The sequence below is a fragment of the Fusarium fujikuroi genome, chromosome FFUJ_chr08 (assembly GCF_900079805.1).
Source record: "Fusarium fujikuroi IMI 58289 draft genome, chromosome FFUJ_chr08".
NCBI lineage: Eukaryota > Fungi > Ascomycota > Sordariomycetes > Hypocreales > Nectriaceae > Fusarium > Fusarium fujikuroi.
In genome coordinates, this window is record NC_036629.1 from 1,625,473 (window position 1) to 1,645,925 (window position 20,453).

General features: G+C 46.3%; 5 protein-coding genes; 2 read left to right on the top strand and 3 right to left on the bottom strand.

Moving 5' to 3' along the window:
• Positions 1-520: 520 nt before the first annotated feature.
• FFUJ_12307 (probable het-c2 protein) lies at positions 521-1,294 on the top strand (the record flags this gene model as incomplete). XM_023581898.1 has 4 exons in its annotated part: positions 521-665; positions 721-779; positions 832-950; positions 1,000-1,294. The coding sequence occupies 4 exons, from the start codon at positions 521-523 to the stop codon at positions 1,292-1,294; spliced, it is 618 nt and encodes a 205-aa protein (XP_023434512.1).
• A 1,757-nt stretch (positions 1,295-3,051) lies between these two features.
• On the bottom strand, positions 3,052-4,212 carry FFUJ_12308 (related to triacylglycerol lipase; the record flags this gene model as incomplete). The annotated part of the gene is made up of 1 exon (XM_023581899.1): positions 3,052-4,212. The coding sequence occupies one exon, from the start codon at positions 4,210-4,212 to the stop codon at positions 3,052-3,054; it is 1,161 nt and encodes a 386-aa protein (XP_023434513.1).
• Positions 4,213-6,772: 2,560 nt separating this feature from the next.
• FFUJ_12309 (related to aspartate-tRNA ligase, cytosolic) lies at positions 6,773-9,673 on the top strand (the record flags this gene model as incomplete). The annotated part of the gene is made up of 1 exon (XM_023581900.1): positions 6,773-9,673. One exon carries the CDS (start codon positions 6,773-6,775, stop codon positions 9,671-9,673), a length of 2,901 nt encoding a protein of 966 aa, XP_023435132.1.
• Positions 9,674-15,256: 5,583 nt separating this feature from the next.
• On the bottom strand, positions 15,257-15,859 carry FFUJ_12310 (uncharacterized protein; the record flags this gene model as incomplete). The annotated part of the gene is made up of 1 exon (XM_023581901.1): positions 15,257-15,859. The coding sequence occupies one exon, from the start codon at positions 15,857-15,859 to the stop codon at positions 15,257-15,259; it is 603 nt and encodes a 200-aa protein (XP_023434514.1).
• A 1,395-nt stretch (positions 15,860-17,254) lies between these two features.
• FFUJ_12311 (probable endo-1,4-beta-xylanase B precursor) lies at positions 17,255-18,276 on the bottom strand (the record flags this gene model as incomplete). XM_023581902.1 has 3 exons in its annotated part: positions 17,255-17,912; positions 17,961-18,079; positions 18,127-18,276. The coding sequence occupies 3 exons, from the start codon at positions 18,274-18,276 to the stop codon at positions 17,255-17,257; spliced, it is 927 nt and encodes a 308-aa protein (XP_023434515.1).
• Between the last annotated feature and the right edge of the window lie 2,177 nt (positions 18,277-20,453).

Consider the following 20,453-nt stretch of genomic DNA (forward strand, 5'->3'; position numbering starts at 1 on the left):
CCTCTCGTCTACGGCCTCCGCCCTGATCAACATGGGAGACTGTGGGGTTTGAGGCGGTCTCGACGGAACAACTAAATCGAGCCCCGAAACACAGTGCGGAGTGTTGGTATTTCCACCTGACCCTTCGATGAAGATCCTGTAAACGCCGTTGTATTTGGATGATAAATGGCCTTTAGCGGACTCTATATGAGCCCTATTAAGATCTTCACCCGCTATAGCCTTCACAGGTGTCTTAGAATACTGCTTGGCTCTGATATCTTCTGTTTCAGCTGCATGCACCAGCTTTATCTTATCTATCTACACTGTACGAATGCCCCTCGTTCACCGTCTCGAGCCCCTCACTAGGTCCCCTGAGCTAGACCCCTCCTGTATTGCTGCTCCCTGTCTAAATCTACCCGCAAAGGGACAGCTCAGCTTGACCGCTTCAACATTCAACGACACCTCATCGTTTTTAAGTCTTCTCCTCCCGCCAAACACTTTCTCATCCTCTTCTCCATTCACTTCTCCATCATCAATCATCATGTCTGCTGTCTATCCTCCCGGTGGTACCATCGTCCAGTCGCTCAAGCGAACCTTCGCCGACGTCCCTGTCGATGAGGCCAACGGCAATGCTGTCTCTACCATTGAGTTCCTTGAGGCTTCTGAGTCCCTGACCACCATCTTTGGTACGGCATTGTCTCAAAGTTTTGCTAAGAGGTCAATGACTAACTGCGCCTACAGATGCTATTGGTGGTGTTGCTTTCGGCCCCGTCAAGAAGGATATCCTTGGCAACGTCGAGGTTCGTCTCATCATCCCCCTTTTCATTGAACAAATCTGACAGCTACCTACAGAAGCTCCGTGCTCGCCACGCAGCTGCTCCCGCCGAGTCCGCTACTGTCCAGGACCTTGTCCGTAACGAGCTCAAGACTGGCAAGCACACTGCCACCGAGGGCTGCCTCTGGCTCGTCCGGTACGAACAATCCTCCCCGAACATACTTCCTATCAGCTAACAACTCCAGTGGTCTTGACTTCACCAAGCAGGGCCTCGAGCACAACGTCCAAAACCCCTCCGTCGAGCTCTCCGACTCCTTCCGCGACGCATACGGCAACACTCTGAAGCCCCACCACAGCTTCATGGTCAAGCCCATCTTCAGCGCTGCCATGTCCGCTGTTCCCTACCGAAAGGACTTCTACGCCAAGCTTGGTGACAACCCTGCGAAGGTCCAGGCCGATCTCGAGGCTTATCTTGCTTCCTTCTCCAAGGTCGTTGCCATCCTCAAGGAATTCATCAACAGCAAGGAGGCCAAGTGGTAAAGAAATTCATGATATACGAGAAATATTAGCGTATCAGCCTGCGATTTGGGCAGAGCTGGTGACGGTTATGTTACGAGTTGGAGAAAACGGCTTGATCAGAATGCTTTCAGCATCGAGACGATATCCTACAGAAGATATCTAAAAGATTGCGATAGTAATAACCGCAGTCTCAGATTACAATAACTGAAACGAATATACATGCATGACCATACATTTGATACCTTACTGTTGTTCTGATGATGCTTACCCTAGACCCAATACATGGACTTGGACCAATTCATGAGCGCGAAACATAGAGCATAATCAGCAAGCTTATTGTTTTTTCGACTGGCTTCAATGGTCTATCGAGTCCGACTTCATACTCAGTCACTCTTGAGTATCTTATTGAATCATGAACCCCATGGTAGTGATATAATCTCTGAACCACTAACGCTTCATCTCCAACATGACTCGTCCCAAAGACTTGATATTAAGCAAACAAAACATGCTTTAGCGTCAAGCCACATCAAATTCTCAAAACCGCCACAGTCATCACGAAATGGCTAACACTTTGTGTCATGACGACCAAGAGATCGCCATCATCGCATCCCAGATCGCCTGAGCCACGTCGGCACTTCGGAGCCGAGCACACCACCCAACGGCCGAACACCATGTCTGTTTGACGGCATGGGAAAGTCATAAAAAGCCGACCTTGGGGTCTAGTAAAGTGTGGCGACGGGCGTTTAAGAATTTGAAGCTTATGATGATGGCGCTGAGTGAGACGGCGGTGGATGCTGCTTATCCTGGCTAGTTAGTTGATTAGTTGGTTGATGACAATTCTTTCAATCTTGGAATTCAGATTGAAAAGCTAAACATATCGTGATTCTGTGATCTGTTTGAAGGTGAAATGCTCGCTTGATAATTCCGTCATGAATAAACGCGACGCCGGAGTCCGATATATCCCCCCCGGGATCCTCGGGCCCTCCGGATCGCGAAAGAATCTCGGTATATTGACAAAACCCCGACGAAAAAGTTTCACTGTTTTGACTCTCAGTCACAAGCTCAATCGACAACACAATATGTCTCACACTATTCATGTATATAGACGCAGAGATAAGCAGCTGACCAAGGATCCCCGCACAATGTTTGTAAGGCGAAGCTAGTCTAAGCTGAGGGTCTCTTAACGCATGTTTTCAATATTGTGATTAAGTTCATGTGTAAGTATATGAACCAATTGGCGTGGGCGTGGAAATGCCACATGTTTACGACCTGGCCAATGTTGGTAACCCCGACGCTTCCGGAGATGGGACCCTTAAACCAGCTGCTATTGTTAAGTATCTTTTCCGTTGCTTGAAGTACCTGGTTCCGATTCTTGATTTACGCCTGGGGTGAAAATCACTGCAAGCACCAAATGCCGAAGGTTGTTTCTCGACAGGGCTGGGAATGCTTGTCTTGGATTGAGTTGACTTACCCACTTGGTAGTGGCTGGATCATGATCTTGACAAGAACCAAGACCCTGATGCTTATTTTTGCACTGCCACCCGTTCCTGGATCATTATCTCGGGAATTCTGTCTTATTTATGTCTGTATATGTAATGCATTTTATTTCGCTCAAAACCGATTATGTCCAACCAATGCCCTGCTTCTCATATGTTGCCAAGTCTTGTCTCATTAATCGCATCATGCGCCGCGCTAGGTTGAAAGAAAAAGGAAACGACGAAGTACAGTAAAGTAATAAAAGCCGAACCCACGAGAATCAAGAACCCTGTTAGGGGCAACTACCTCCCGGACCAGGTTTTGAAGGAGAGGTACTTTGGTCGCTTGAGAACCGGCCGTTTCAATCTCATTGATCGCATGGATTCAGTGTCGGTCTCGCACTTCTGCCCAAACCAACTGGCCATTGTCTCCACGGCTTCTTGATACTCAATGGCAACACTCTCCTTGGGCGACATCGGTGGTGGACAATCCCATGCGTGTCTCTCTCCTTCGACTATACGCAATGTGAACTTCTTGTTAGCAGCCTTGAGACGATTCGAGAACTTGAGACCTTCGGCGAGGAGCATGTCATACTCGCACAAGACCAAGTGAATAGGAGGAAGCTTCTTTAGCAACTCATCAGGCATCAACCCCGGGGATAGTCTTGGATCACAACGTTCCTCGCGAGGAATGATTGGGTAGATGAAGGAAGCGTCGATAAGATCTGTTAGACCCTTGGGTAAGGTAAACTCCGGCTTTGAACATGTAAGCCGTTTTTCCGGACGCGAGATGGTCCAGTCCAGAAGCGGATAGTAGAGAGTGATACCGGCAATCTTTGGAGGCTCTATAGGGAACTTGTAGCCCCATCGATCAGGGTCATTAAGAATGAGCCAACTTGCCAGGGCATTTGTGGCCCCAGCGGAAAACCCCGACAGGATGATACGATCAGGGTCTATGCCGAATTCCGCAGCACGATGCTTGATTTGAAGAACTGCATCCACACAATCCTCGATTGGTGTTGGAAAGGGACACGATGGGGCCAGACGATAGTTGACAGTAAAGACAACGGCGTCGAGATTAGCCATGATGGCACCGGCCCAACGGGCATCGTCGGTACCTTGACCGAGAATCCATCCGCCTCCGTGGAAGTTTATAACGGCAGCCCGGGCACCGAGCGCGGGACGGGGCGGCATCCATACCTCGGCCTTGATCTTCGTCTTGGCGCGGTCGGCGCGGCTAAGATCAGCCTTGGACAGGGTAGCATCGAGCCAGATGTCCTTGGTTGGTGAGGGTGCAGGAGGATCCGTACGATTAGCGATACTGAAGCCCAGACTGGCAGCAGAACGAATGGCTTGGGCACGAGCGATCAGGTACCATCTAGAGCTGGACTCGAGAGGATTCACATAGCCCGGAGGTTCCGGAGTGGTTGGCCGTGACTCAGAGGGGGTGAATTCAGTCTCCATATCAGATGCGAAGAGGGGAGAGGGGAGGGGTCCTAGCCAGCAAACACCAACACCAGCCTATGAGATTATGGCTTTTGGGTGAGACTGCAGATTGCAGCGGGCTAGGTTGGTTATGGTAGGGGTCGAGAAGGGTTGTCAGGAAAATACGGCAGAGACAAGAGAGGCTGCAAAGTGAGGAAGCACAATCCAAGCCCAAGCCCAAACCCAAGTCAAGCCAAGACGAGACCCGGCTGTCACGGAGAAGCGGTGGGGAGATTTGTGTGCAACACGTGGTTGACTCAGTATGCAGTACAGTACAATAATGGCACAGTGCAGTATTCTGTAGGCGCGGTAGGAGATGTAGAAAGGGCAAGGATTGGCTCAGAATTGCTGATCAGAAGGAATAAAAAGAACGATAGCTTGCTGATGTGCGTGAGGTTTGATGGCGTCTAAGGTAGGTTTGTGGTTTGATGGGGGGTAAGCAGTTTGAAGTTGTCGACCGTCATTAGTAGTAGTACGTGTCTCGCCTACAAAAGTGGAAAAGCAGGTTATCAAACCGTAGTAATCAAATCACCCACTGACTGAGGTGATTCCGAGAGATTGATTATGTGAATGTGAATTAGGCGATAAGCAAGCAAAACACGACATGAGAGACGAGACAAAGCTGTAAAACCTGGCCAGAACCAACCAAAGTTGTTAGGTGACGTGAGGTTGGAAAGTCGATGCTTATGACGTACGGTTTCCCGCTTAGCTGGGTCATTTTAGTGGTCAATGCGGGAGCGTAACGACCAAGCGGGTCTGTTTTTACAAGGAAAACCGAGAAGAGACGAGAGCCTACCTAGAATTATTAACCACGACGGACCGTAGATACGAGAATGTTCTCTTGATTTGGCTAGCTACCTCTGTAATCACCCGTAAATTCCGTTTGGCATTTCACCTGGATTGACGTCAGGTCAGTCACCGACAATCTCTCGTAAACAAACCTGGTCATCTGCCCCTGATTCTACTCTACCTACCATCAATAGGGAGGTCACTATAGAGTCTTGGGTGAAATACAGGTTATAAAACGGACACAAGGGCACTGAAACATGAAAATCAACGGTTTGATGGTCGTCAATCGCCGATGGGTTTAGGATATGTCATTGGCCTTGGCTGCATTATCAAGCCAATTCCGGAGCATCTCCACCGAACTCCAATCACCAGCTCCGTGCGGCCCCGCGCATCCGGGGGCGGGAGAGTCTGAAGAGAGACTGGCGCTGTAAAAATCTACAGCGACCCTTCTGATGTCACGGAATTAACGCCTTGTCCTAAATTTGTATCACACGTTGACGTATCTGGTACTTCTGGCGGTACGTAGAGACATGCCCAGACGGCAAACGGCAGCCATCCCTTGCTTGTTTGGGCGCTTCTGGGTGAGGCCAAGCTTAGGACCTGAACGTCTGACGGCAATAAGGCCTTGGCCTTGGATGTGTGTCTGTGGCGTCTTCTTTGACGTGGTGCAGTCTTCGTGGCTGAGTGTAATTGATCGACTTGACACATTAACCCATCAGTAAAGCTCTGCATCACTTTTTAGACATTCTGAAAGAAATCTCTGAGAGACATACATTAAAAAATCATGACGGAATCAATTACTCGGACTTTGCGCTCTTGGAGGCTCTTACATCCACATGCGCATCCACATGCCACGACGGGGCCCGTTACTCATGGCCTGCCATGCGTGAATCAGCGATGCCCCATATCCTAGGGCTGTTAGCTGCTACAGTAGGGTGCTAGTGCCAGACCCGAAGCTAAAACCTGTGCTGACTGACCTGTAATTGCAATTGGATCTACCCGTAAATTTCTCGGTACCCTCACGCGCGGGACGAGTTACATGGCAATGCCGAGTCATCTGTCATCCTCAACCTCCACGCCGCGGGTTTATGCACTGGGCCGAGCCCGAAATGGAGGTTGCTAGAGTAAGCGATAGGAATTTGACAGTGAAGTTTTTTCTTTTCTTCTCACGGCATTGTAAGCAAGTCTTGTTTCCGTGAGGCCGAAAGTGCCGTGGATGCGGACTCTGCTATAAGTGATATAAACATCACGATATTTCCTATTTAGTGTTTCTATTCTCATTCACATCAACCAATACACCAGTTTGATATTAACCAGCCGGGGGCTCAACCCTTATATCGACTCCAGCCTCGTGTCCCCTGATACACTATTTAATACTTCCCTCGTCACAGCCACGATCAAATCGAAGGCTTGTCCCTGAGTAACAACCAAAAAGGAATCTGAATAACCAAAAGCAGCCCACTGGATCGTCATCGACTCGAGCAAGTATTGCGGAAACAGTCCCTTGCAAGCCAAGTCAGGATATCAAGGATTTTTCAAGTGTGGCTGACCCACCGTGCCACACCCTCCATCTCAGTCGAGAGCAGTCCAGCCAACCATCCATTTCATTTTGAGACAGAAGCAGACATTCCCGGCCAGGGCCTGTCATCACAATCGGAATCAATTCACACCCAAATCCCCGATCCTCTAATCCCTGTCCTCCGTGCCCTGGTTCCGTCCGCGGCCCTGCGCTACGCGACGCTACCTAACTATGACGGGCATCCTTGCTCCCGTCACATCAGCCTTTGGCATGCCACTACCTTCAAAGAATCGTCTAAAAGGATCCTCGGCCACCACAAATTCTTCAACTCCCCCTTCACCTTCAACTTCAACCTTTTCTTCCTCTTCCCTCTCTTCATTTAAAACTCCTTCACGTTTGATCACTTCCTTCACTCCAGCCCCAGTGCACGCCCCGTCGACGCCCCCACTATCTGCCGTCTCCATAGACTCGGTCCTTTCACAAGCCAAAGCCACCAGTCTGACATCATCACCGACGTCGCTCGATATGGCGAGCCCAGAGACCAGCCGGCCTGCTTCAGCAGTGCTGAGCATTGACACAAGGCCATCCGCTGCTATTTTGAGTTCGGCTTTCTCGTCGCCTCGTTCCGCGTCTCCCTCTAGAACTATTCGCGAAACCATGCGCGATAGCGCCGTTGAACTGCGCAACTCTGCTCGATCTAGTATGGATGGCACAACTACCACCACCAACGGCGCTGTTGTTCCCAGCAGCCGCACCTCTCTCGACAGCGGTCGAACAAGCATGAGCTCTGACTGGCCTGTTCACCCTGGCGAGATCAACACAATTGCACAGCTCGATACTCTCCCTATCGGTACCGAAGTCACTTTCCGAGCCCGTATCGAGACTCAGCGACCTATTTCGAAGGTTCTCGACTTCCTCCTCCTCCGCGACCAGACACACTCCGTTCAGGGTGTTCTCGCCCGTGATGCCAGTAATGCCGACTTTATCACATGGGTCCGAAAGATCAACCCCGAATCTCTTGTCCAGATCACTGGTAACCTCAAGACCCCTCCCGAACCGATTCGATCGGCTACACATTCCAATGTTGAGGTCGATGTCGTGTCTGTTCATCTCGTCAACCCCGCTCAGAACCTCCCCTTCAGCAACTATAAGCCCCCAGAGACTCTGCGCAACCGCATGAACGCCCGAATCCTCGATCTCCGACACCCTTCCAACCAGGCGCTTTTCCGTGTGCGCTCAATGGTCTCCCGCATCTTCCGAAACACCCTCGAAGAGCAAGGTTTTGTTGAGATCAACACCCCTAAGCTTCAGCCTGCCGCCACTGAAAGTGGTGCTGCTGTTTTCGCTGTAAACTACTTCGGTCGTCGTGCTTTCCTCGCCCAGAGTCCTCAGCTCGCCAAGCAAGAAGCTATTTCTGCTGATTTCGGTCGCGTTTTCGAGATTGGCCCCGTCTTCCGTGCCGAGAACTCTAATACCCACCGTCACTTGACAGAATACACTGGCCTAGATCTTGAGATGGCCATTGACACCGACTATCATGAGGTCATCCAATTCATCGACATGTTCCTCAAGGAAGTCTTCAGAACCGTTTATGCCTCTCGAGAGCTCGAGGTTATTCGCAAGAGATGGCCTAGTGGTGAGTTCAAGTGGCTAGAAGAGACCCCCATTATCCCCTTCAGCGAAGGTATCCAGATGCTCCGTGATGATGGACGTGATGTCGAGGAGGAGGATCTGTCCACTCCCGACGAGATGAGACTTGGTCAACTTGTGCGCGAGAAGTATGGTACAGACTACTACGTCCTCGACAAGTTCCCTGCCAACGCTCGCCCCTTTTACACTGCCAAGGACCCCGAGGATCCCAAGTGGACTCGATCTTTCGATATCTTCATTCGAGGACAGGAGATTTGCTCCGGTGGTCAACGTATCCACAACGTTGATGAGCTCCGCGCCAACATGGCTGCCGCTGGCATGGCCGAGGATGGTATGGAAGATTACCTTACTGCCTTTGAGCTGGGTGCTCCTCCCCACGCTGGTGCTGGCCTTGGTCTTGAGCGAATCGTCGCTTGGATGCTTGAGCTTGGCGATGTTCGATATGCATCTCTATTCCACCGTGATCCCAAGTCTCTTCCTACTAAGGCTCCTGGTCTGCCTCACCCCGAGGCTGACACCACCAAGCCTCACCACGCCGACTCCCCCCCTCCTATCGAGAAACTCATTGCCAACTACGGTGATGCTACCAACACCTCCTGGCTCGATGATCGTTTCCAGATTTGGCGACACTCCACTGGTGCCGCTGTTGGTTGGGTCCAACGCGAGAAGTTTGCTATGATTACTGGTGATCCTCTCTGCGACCGCAGCCAGTACACTCAAGTCATCCGCGACTTTATCCACTACATTACTGTGGACCTTCGATTGACACCTTTCTGGATGCTTGTTTCCTATGAAGTTCAGAAGATTCTTGCCTCTGAACTTCGCTGGCGAAGCTTGTCTTGCACTGAGGAGCAGCGTGTCGACGCCGATAAGCACAACAGCGCCCAAATCGATGGCCTCGCTGCCAAGGCTCGCCGCGTTGAGCGTGAGGGTGTCAAGATTCATGAGGTCAAGCCCGACGAAGACTTCATCTCTCGTGCTAACCCCGCCATTGAAGCATGGAAGGGCACTCGTAAGGGCAAGGGCAAACAGGTTCACCTTACTGAGGTCCGCCCCTGGATTGACCAGGAGCACCGCCGATACTTTGCTGCCGAGAAGGATGGGAAGGTCATATCCATGGTCGTTTTGGCCAAGCTTGCTCCTCGCCACGGCTGGCAGGTCAAGTGGGCACTGGATTTCCCTGGTGCTGTCAACGGCGCCATCGAGGTGCTTGTGAGCTTTGCTCTCCAGAACGTCAGCGGAAAGGTCACCTTTGGCGCTGGTGTTTCCGAGAAGCTTACCCCCGGTGAGCACGTTGGTGGTATTCGGGCCAAGTTCCTCAGTGCCAGCTACCGGTCCATCGTCGACAGTCTCGGCCTCCGTCGCAAGGCATCATTCCGATCCAAGTTCGGTGCCCTCGGCGAGGAGATATACATCTGCTACCCCAAGCACGGTGTCGGCCTGCGCGATCTACAGAATGTCATCAAGTTCTTCACCGACTAAATTCTAACTGCTGTCACACCAATCACGTCCATGGTGCTAAAGCGAGATACTAGCGAAGGGAAGAGGAGGTTTATTGCGTTTCTTTTAAAGATACCATACTTTACATGAGATTGGACGTAGGAGGATACGACGGAATAACGGCCTGTGCTTTTCTTTGTTAACGGGATGGTTTGCTTGTTTAATGGCGGTTCTTGGATGGTGATTTTCCCTTGTGGGCAGTCTCGCGAATGTGGCTTATGTTTAAAATTCCCCCTTAGATACCAAACCTGGATGAAATACCCTCTCTAGACGGATCATCTTTAACAGGCTGTGCCTGCTGATGGACACCAATATTACTAGTTAAAGAATACAGTTATTTAAATATCTTGGTCTCCCTAAAACCTCGCCACGTTGTAATTGAGAGATGCACATCCCTCTATGTGAAGGTCTACATATTCGAGCCATTTGGGCGTTGCGGCCGATAACGATCAACCATAAGAAAGAGACATAACTCCTTGGCGTGAAGTCTCAGCACATGCGTATGCTCCCCGAATCAACATTTTTTCATGGTGAAAGCGGAGAGGCATAGCGCCGAGTATCCTGTACCCAAGTGTTGATACATATTTGATGTTTAGAGGTTTGGCAGTTATTTGACCTCGGTAACCGTCTATTCCCAGAGCAGGAAAGACTCACTCATAGGCCGTTTGATTCAACTGAATGTTTAATAAACTTCTGTCAATGGTGGCCTCGGTGTTTTAGCTTTCAGTAAGTGGTTTATCATGCGTCGTGGCTGAGCGTTCAGTTGCTTTGTATTCACTACTTCAGTACTTGTACGCACGTGGATGGCTGCACAAGCTTCGTAGTAATGGAGAGTATGCTCAAAGTATCCGAGCATCAGGTAAAAGTTTTAGGCTAGCCTTGTGGTCGCTTTATGCTAGGACTTCCCAACTTTAGGATAGGTTCTTACGATGCGGAGTTGGTCTCTTGGTTGCGTAGTCCTTACACACCCGACGACCCATGCTGTGATATAGCTAGGGCAGCCGCAGAACAATCGGGTGAGTTATAACAAAGGGTCCAACTATGACTTCAATAAATCAGGTTTGGTACTCTCTTTGTGCTGCACAGAGCTCTGTGCGGTAAACTTGTATTGCCTGAAATACCATATCTCTCTCTCCCCTTGAACACACTTGAGCATTAATTTGATGTCGCGAGTTTTGTTCCGGGCACCTGTTCTGGGCTTTCTGGGCCAAATTTTATAGTTCTTTAGCTGTGAAGCCTTTCAATAATGCACGTCCGGGGATGGCTTTGACGTTGACTGCATAATAACTCGATAACGGGAGTGTCTCTGTGATCCATCCTAGGTGAGACTGGTCGGAAGGGATGCCGGTGTTAAATTTAATGAGGAACAAAAGGCCCACGCCTATAGTAGTCCACAAAAGTGGCAGCTGAACTGCTACTGTGTTATTTCGTGGATGGAGACATTGTTCAATTGACCTTACCTTCTGTTGTGCCTTTGTCAAGGCTTCCTCCATGAACGAGCATGAATCATGGGCTCTTTATAGGGATATCGATCTAGCTATCCATTTGTTCATTACAGTAGTCGGAGATAATGACACAGAACTCTGACGTGAGCGCAACGCCTTGAACATCCGGCAAACGCTCCCACTGCCAGAACAACCTCTGCGCCTAATGTCCACTCAGGAAGCCACTGGTATGTATGTTCAAACTGGAACTGCTAGAACACAGAAAGATGTGTTTGCTCTCTAGACTTCCATATAAATTGAAGATTGACCTCGATCAATCTCAACCTTCTTCTCAACTCTTAACCAACAACCATCCCAACTTCTCAACTTCACAGCCTCACACCAACAATCGACACCCTTTCACCACACAAAAGGCTTCTACTAAAAGCCCTTCCACATATTTCATCATGTCTATCTCCAACCTCTGCAAGGTCGCTCTCGTTGATGTCAAGGCCTCTACCGCCATCAACACTCCTGTCGACATGGCCAACCCCAAGTGCTCCTGCCACTGCGGTTGCAACAACGTCGTCACATTCTCCGGAGGCAACCTCTGTAAGCCCTGCAACGAGAACCACGACCAGTAGATGGCGTGTAAGACTACCAGTCAGGACTGGAGTGCGCGGGTCGTTTGCAAAGTTAACCGTCACACTTGGAGGATAACACGGACGAGAGAAAAACAGAAACAACCAAGAAAAAAAAGATGAAAGTAATTAAGCCGACGAAAAAAGGGTATTGCCTCGCTTCAATGTTTGCGATTGACTGACGAACTGGGTATTGTGCAGTACGGACTTGAGGGATTGGTGATTTGTGAGAAGAAGAGTACGAAGCACAGGTGGATTGGTTCAGAGATCAGACGAATAAGTAGATAGTGGTAAAGCCTAATATACAGGACTTTCCAAGAAGAAAACCCCCGAAAAATTATTATGCTGAACAGTGAGCGTACTGAGCTGAATGGCCCTTTGATCATCGCATGCAATAGATGTATGAGCAGAAAACATCCCGACAAGTCACTCAACAGGCCTCACCAACAAATAACAAATAACTCCAACTGCACCAGAAGCCATTTGATCAACTCCAAATCTCTGGCAACGTTTTCCGCCCTGTAGTCTGTTGTGCTAGCCAGCTGTCTTGTCATGGCTCGCTACCAGTAATCAAGCCTCTCCGAAATGCTAGACTAAGTTAACAAGCTTTCCCGTATCACTTCAGATAAGCTTACCCCCAGGAATCATTGCAGCCGCATACATGACCTTGAAATTTGTTTCAAGCCATCTGTATCATGCTGATGGATATGCCCTTCCCAAAATTCGATCAGTTTACTGACCTGTTCTTTCAATGCCTCATCAGATTCGACGCAGTGGACTCCCAAACGGGAACCAAACTCCCTGAAAGCCAGTCTCTTGGAAGTGCTTCCACTCGTATCCGTGAATTTTCCATCAAAGAGGTTGTTGGCTAGATCTATGACTTGCCGAGTAAATATCTGCGACCACTCCTCGCGAGGGTAGAAGTGGCAGGTCCATAAACCCATACCAAGATCCAATGGGTCACCACTGAGATTCATTGAGCCTTTTTGATGCATGAACCTCACATATTCACTCATTTCTTGTTTATGAAACTGGTTCTTTCGGCCCTGTTGTACTGCTGTCTCTTGGAGCATTCTGAAGACCATAAATCCACTAGCAACATCGAGGTGCCTGCCCTTCGGTGGGAACGAGGACCTTGTCCATATCCATGGAGATCTTCCAGATTATCCTGAGTCCACCTGAAGACTGGAAGCAGAACTTTGGATGGATAGCTTTGGCTAATTGGATGGCCAAGTCGTTATAGGACGGGTCCTGGGTGGCTCAGGAATGGCAATTGACAGCAAACATCCAGAGAGTCAGAAAGTGAGGATGCTGTCCATCTCTGTCGCTCCCGGTCGCTCACTCGTTTCCAATTCTCAGGCCACCTTCAAGTGGCTCTGCATCGGTTGCGCCTGGTAGACGAGATGCTCCGTCCCTCGTGCGGCCCAAAACGTCGTGCACAGTCTGAACAAGGCGCTTGGCCAGGGCGAGATATTTGTTGTTTGTTATTTCTTCATAGAGTGTGATGAAGTTGACGACTCCGAAAGCATCTGTCCAAACTTAGCTCTCTTTGTTGCCGCTAGAGCCCGGGTTATCAGGAGGAGTCCAGGTATTAGCATCTTTGTCAAAGTCGCCGTAGACCTGGTGCATCGGTCTCGTGAAGCGACGAGTTGCATCTTCGCCAGACATTATGTTTGGCACTGTGTCGATTGAGATACAGCTGAGCTTCTGTAAAGTGCGAGAAATTGATGGGTTCAATTGGATTACATCTTGATGACTTCATCCCTCAGCACTGACGTTCAACTTTATGACCGAACAAAACATGTGACGACAAGGAAACCCCGTACATTCGTAGACCGGAACGCCAAATAAGAAGAGACCCTAAGCTTAGGTCAATTTACCTAATCGTTTATATAGTAGTTTAGGGTCGAGGTCCTAAGTTTCTACTAATTTACCTAAATCCTTGTATTGTATTGCTTGAAATCGAAGCTCCTGCCTCACCAAAAGCCCGGACTGCCCATACTTATCCCGGCTTCGACTTTCAATACTTTAATTTGATAGAAAACACACAGGCGCAATGAGTTGCTCAAAACCCGCCAGACATATCGATCGCCAACTAGCCCACCTTCTTCCTATTAACGAACTCGAGAAACGAGCCAAGATTGCGGTATCATCACAATCCAACATTCGAGTCAGCGGGTCAAAAGATGACTTCTCCCTGCGCGCTAAACACATAGCCGTGATCATGACGATCCCTTTGTCGCTTTGTGAACCAGGCCAGCCTCTGTAACCGGATGGATTAGGCTTCGAGTTGAAGATGGCACTCCATTGTGTCGCACTTTTCTGCAAATGCTGTGAGTCAGCTTCGTTGCGTATATTATTTAGACAATGATATGAAACTTTAAAGATCCGTAGGATATACGCAAATGAGAGCTGGCAAACTTCCTTTTGTCCACCGCGCCAGACAAATATCGCCCGACATCTATTGCATCAAGCATGTAGTGGGTTCAGAATCAGGCAAGGGTTGCGGAAGAACAGGTGTTGGATTTCTGAGCGCATGCGTCTCTGTTCTATAGCTTATATCTGGAAGGAAGTACTGATTGGATGGAGATCTACTTGCTTCTTGTTTGGCAGAGTGCTCGGGTTATCTCTCCTCTGACAGGCCTTCCATAAGTCTCTCGAATTGGAACTGATTTCGAGCCCAACGAAACTCGAGTGTACAGGCTTCTGGTGGGAAGGTCCAGCAGTTGGATGCTGTTGAGAATGGCTGCAGCCTTGAAACGCATTGCAGATATTGCTATTAAATAGGAATGAATGGTATTTATTCTATAATGCACATCAGTTTATTATCGTGTAATTAATAAAGGAAAGTCCAGGGTGTCTAGGATATATGTATACCTTTTTAACTGTAAACTGTTCATTCTCAGATGCCATGTAGCTTGTGGTTGTCGTCCTTCAATACCGGAGGAGTCACTGTGCTTGATCAATCTTGGAAAGGAAGTCATTTCATAGCTTCAAGTTAGCCTTTGTACCCAGCATAATATTAGGCCCGAAAGATCTCTGAGAGCAACGGGCTGAATCCTCTGACAAGCTGTACTTATTCCATCAATTAGCTCGCTTCGTATAATGGTGAAGTGTTGATGCTGGGATTGGCTGGTCTCTCGAAAAGTCGGAATGGGTTCAACAACGCCCATTCATGACGTAAGCCTTGAGCGATTCGACGAATCGTCGAATGCCTTTCTCCGCTTCATGTTATCATTCTTGAACTGTTGAAGTCTACGCGTGCTGGCGAAGTATCCGAGTGCCACACCTGTATGTCAACGTAGATCCCCTCGCCACTAAGTTGTTGTCGTAGGAAGATGATCCGATATGTGTAACCTAGCACTAACAAGTGATTCCCCCCCCCCCCCCAGATGCGATACAGCTTTAGAATGAAGAGGCTATTGCTCAAGAGTCTAACTCTTGTTCTTCAGCAAAATTTGCCTGGTTCTGGATCCACTGCATCACTTTGTCATCGGAATTCAATCGGAAAGCAGCTGTGAAGTTCCGGCAGCACCGCTCAAGGCTGTACTAAGTATACAACCCCATTGCATGTCAATCATGTCCTCGAAGCGAGAGGCCTCTCCAGTTTGCATTCGTATAACGATTAGCTTTCCTGAACAGAGAGGTGCTCCATCACTTGTAGTAGCCCAAATTCTCATCCCATCGCGGGCCTTTGGTGGCGGATTTCCAGATGTATGGAACTGACCGATCTTATTAAACCATTCTTTTAGATCATGTCCTGTGCCGGTGTTGAAGATATCAATCTGTTGACCGAACCAGCCTTTGGTTTGAGGCATCCACCGGAACTCCAAAACCACATTGGACTCCCCGTTTCCTAGAGATTGCACTTCAAGGCATTTGAATGCAATGTATCCTTTGGACCACCAACTGTAAACTTGGGGGTGAAGAGAGATCATATTCCATGCCTTATCAGATTCCCCTGGCTTATCTCGGTTATTTAGGTAGCGAGTGCGATTTGCAAATTCATTCCCGACTAAAAAAGTTCGATGAGGCCCTAAATCAAATGTTCTGTTGATGTGTTCCTGGGTATCATTCCAAGTATGGTGCGATATGGTATGCATTCGGGTATTTTGCACCCGTGACCACACAGATATTACCATCACGCGCCAAACGTTTGGTTTGTTCCGCGACGTCTATGTTGTGTTTATCGATTCTGGGCAACTCGACGGCTTGAAGTTCGTCGGTAAACTCGGACTCGCTTCCTGCCAAGCTTGGCGGCCCAATTATTTATAGTTCAAGGCTGGCTTCCGACTTGACTTCAAAAGAAATCGTCTCGTCAATATCCATCCTGGAGCTACCGTGGGATACAGTGCTTGGGCATGCGATAGACGGCTGGCCAAGTTGACCAGGAACGAAAGTCTCACGGTGTCGTTTGCGTAAATGTCGAAGATCTTTGATAGGTTTAGCTGACCGTGTATACTGCTCAGAGTAGCTGACTTACAATACTTGCACGACGGTGAGATAGCGTCAATACATCTCTGTATCTCAAAATCGAGAATTCTTTCTGACATTAACTCGTTTGGTCCGAAAAGTGACAGCGGGGGTGGTCATTATTGCGGCGACATGTTCGGCACGGAGGCAGAAGTCTTTTGATCCTGTCCGACAGCAGCCTCGGATCACTGACTGGATAGTCTTCGCGTGTTGAATTCTTTCATCGATTTCTTCCAGTGGAAGAAGATGGGCTGGTTGACGTTGCGATTGCCTGATAGGCATTGAGCGGGTCATGGTGGTGGTTGTTTCCATGCTTGAGAAAACATGAGATGAAATGAAATTGGAGTCGAAAGAGAACAAACAGAAATTCCAGAGGAGTCCACGCGAACTTTCTATGTCGGCCTTGGAATACTGTACACCAAAGCTTGGTGGGTTGCCATTTATCTCTTACTCGTGCACTGCAGTGTAAGGTTTGTTCACTGTAAACTGTAATACTCAGAATTCATGAAGGGTGAACGTTATTAAACCCCACAGGTCTCCTAAGCTCTATGTGGCGTCCATTAACTCTTAACCTCGGCTCACCTGCGAATCAAGGATTCAACTCACAACAAAGGTAAATGTTATACCACGAGATAATCGACATGCAACAACTAAGCAAGAACAAGAGCTCTCGAATATTTATCTCTACGAGTTTTAGGGATAGATTGCCAACAAGTTTTATACATCAAGTATATACAAGCCACTATTTCCCAACTAAAGAGCGAGGATTAATGGGTATGAAAGAATACAGTCTCTCCAACTCTAACTCCAAATCACCGGTGATCCTGTCGTTGAAGCTCTGGAGGTACCACTGGCACCCTTTGCAACTTCGATGACATTAGGTAGCTTCTGTCCAGCTCCGGCCACCACATTGTCCGTAAATAGAAGCGCACTGCTGAGGTTAGCATCCATGAGTCAGCTGGGGTGTGACACGGAGAGCACTTACAACGGCACCAGGCTCTTGCTCGGAAGGTTTGTGCTTAGACTTATTGGCAGGGCTCGTTAGCACCAGTGTCAATCTCTTGTTGCTGGGGTTGGTTCTCACTGCCAGGCTGCTGGAAAGAGTTTCCGTTGCCACCTTGCTGACCGTTTGCGCCCTGAGAAGCATCACCGCCCTGCTGACCGTTACCAGGCTGCTGGGTATCACCCTGCTGGCCGTTTCCACCTTGAGAAGCGTCACCTCCCTGGGAAGCATCACCGCCTTGGGAAGCGTCACCGCCAGTAGATCCACCGGAAGAAGCACCCTCAGAAACGGTCATGTGAGAAGATCCGCTGCTGAAGTAACCCTCAGTAGCGAGGATCTGGTAGTCGTGGGTACCGAGCTTCATACCAGCCTTCTCCCAGGCATCGAAGTGAAGACCAGTGTCGACGCTACCAGTAGAGCGATGCTGCTGGCGAACAGACCAGTACTGCTGGAAGGTCTGAGTACCGTCGATTGAAGGGGCGTTAGTGCGAGTAGTCTCGAAGATATCGTAGGTGCTGCCATCAGCCTCAACGGTACCCTTCTTGGTAGCACCGCTGGAGGGGTTGTAGGTGCCGAAGGACTCCACGATATAGTACTCGACGAGAGGGTTTCGGGTCCAGCCATAGACAGAGAGGTAGCTGTTGCCATTGGGCTTGTACTCTCCTTCGTACGAGATGGTTCTACCGGGTATTAGCAAGGGGCCATGTACAAGGTTGGAGTGGTCTTACCGGGCCTTTCCAGGAGACCAGCCCTTACCACCGACGACGTTACCGCCATCCTTCCACTCCATGGAGTAAGAGCCTCCCTCGCCGTTGGTATAAGTGGCATCGGCACCGCCATCACTCCACTGTATAAAGTCAGTCATGGTCTGAGAATCATGTTGGTTGTACACACCCAGGAGTAGTAGAATCCGTTGTTAGTACCTGAACTGTTGGGAGTACCAGCCCGCTTGGTAATCTTGGAGAAGAGACCTTCTTTGGAGGGCGCGGCAAGAGAACCAGCTACGAGCGACAGCCCAGCGAAGACGGAAGTGAAGTGAACCATGATGAATGGTTTGAAGAGAAAAAGAGTGTGTTAGAATAGAAAACGAGTGTTGCGATGGAGGATGATTCCCTCTACCATTGCTGCGAAGTTGTTGGTATAGATATAGAGAAAATGACCCTTGTTATATCGGTTCGTACTATTGTTTCGAATAAACATGTGGTGTTGCTTGGTCTGAAACAACTTGTGGGGCCGGCCCGTTTTCCCGATCGGACAATGATTTGACGTTTAATGAAGGAGGAACGAGGCTCGATTTTTCCGTCCATTGGACGATTATTTTAATGTTTCTACAGAAGGCCAAATCGATATCTATGCCAAAATTTATCTTAAGGGATTTTTTTTACTCTATCTACCTTAATATAGCACTAAAGGCCCCTTTAGGCTTTTAGGTAATATAATATTATTATATTAAATATTATTGCTATAATACAGTATTATAGATTAAGGCCTATACTAAAGGCTATAGCCCTTTCTTTTATATATACTTATATAAGCCTATAGTATACTATTTAAAGCTAAATTATTTACTTTTACTTTTATTATTATAGATTATACTAAATTTTACCTTAAAATTGGCTATAGCTATAATAAACTTTATATAGAATTAAAGGCCCTTAAAGAAGTTAGTTTTTACCTATTTTATTAATAACTACTTATTAAAGCTATTAAGGTTATTAACCTTACTATAAGTAGCCTCTTTAGGCCTAATTTAATAATAATTTAAACTAAATAAATATAACTAATCTCTATTATATATATTAATACTATTAATATAGCTACTAAAAGCTAGTAATATAGTATTATAGTAATAAGCTATAAGAGTATAATTACTATTAAACTAAAGGCTATATTTTATATTACTTTAAGATACCTTAAGGAAATTATTTTAGGCATTTTTATATTAAAGTATAATAAAGGAGTTAAAAGTAAAAATATTAAAAGTAAGATTATAGCCTTATTAGGCTTTATATTTTTATTTTATAATAAAATAGTTTATTTTATTATATTAAGCTATTATAAAGAGTTTTTATTAATAAAATAAAAGCTTATTAATAGCTATATTATTAATATATATTTAAATAGATTTATTATATATAGAGATACTATTTATAAGACTTTATAGTTAAAGGACTTTTTTAAGGCAATAAATATTATACTTTCTATAAAGGCTAAAGCTTTAGTTTCTTTTATACTTTTATATTTTAATATATAAGATAATTTAGAAGATAGTAATACCTTATAGCCTAATAAGCAGGCAATTAAGTAGGCAGAAACTAAAATACTTACTTTAATATATATAATAAAGATTAAAAGGGAAATAAAGAATAAAAAAGAATTTATATAAAATAAAAGAAAGGAAAATAATATTAAAGCTAAAATTAAAATTAAGGTTAAGGCTAAAAAGATAAAAGGTAAAAAAGAGAGATAATATAAAGATTTAAATGCATTTAAGGCATTTCTTTAATCTATAATATTAAATAAAGATTAAAAGGGTAAGAAAAATAAAGAGAAATAAAATTAAAAAAAAGCTAAAGGATGCCCTTTATAATTAAAGGCCTTACTATAGAGGTTTAAGGAATAATATAAGGCTAGCTTTTAACTCTATAATTAATTTTATTTTAATTAATATTACTTTAAGTCTTTTAATTAAATAGCTATATATTAATATTATATATAGCTAAATAAGACTATATATAATTAATCTTACCTATAGGTATTTCTAGAAGATTAATAGCTAGCTATTTTCTACTAAGTATATATATTTCTAATTATATCTATAAATATAAGTATATAGAGAGCTTTAGGTTTTTAGGGGTATCTTAAGGAAAGATCTGCCTTTTAAGAATCTTTTTATATACTGTAATTATATTTTAAGGTAAATATATATTAAGATTAATATTATTATATTTAAAAAGCTCCTTAAGAGGCTATAATTAATTAAATAGTATTAAATAAGTATAACTCCTTATTTTATAGATCTCTAGCTAATAATATAAGACCTAAGGCTAATTAGGAAGAATATATAGCTTATTGCACTATTTATAAATATAATGCAAATTCTATATATATATAAATTTAAAGAGTTCTATATATATAATTAATATAAAAAGATATAAAATAGTAATTTAATTTAAAATAGAATTAGTAAAGAAATACCTATTAGCTGTAATTCTTCTAAA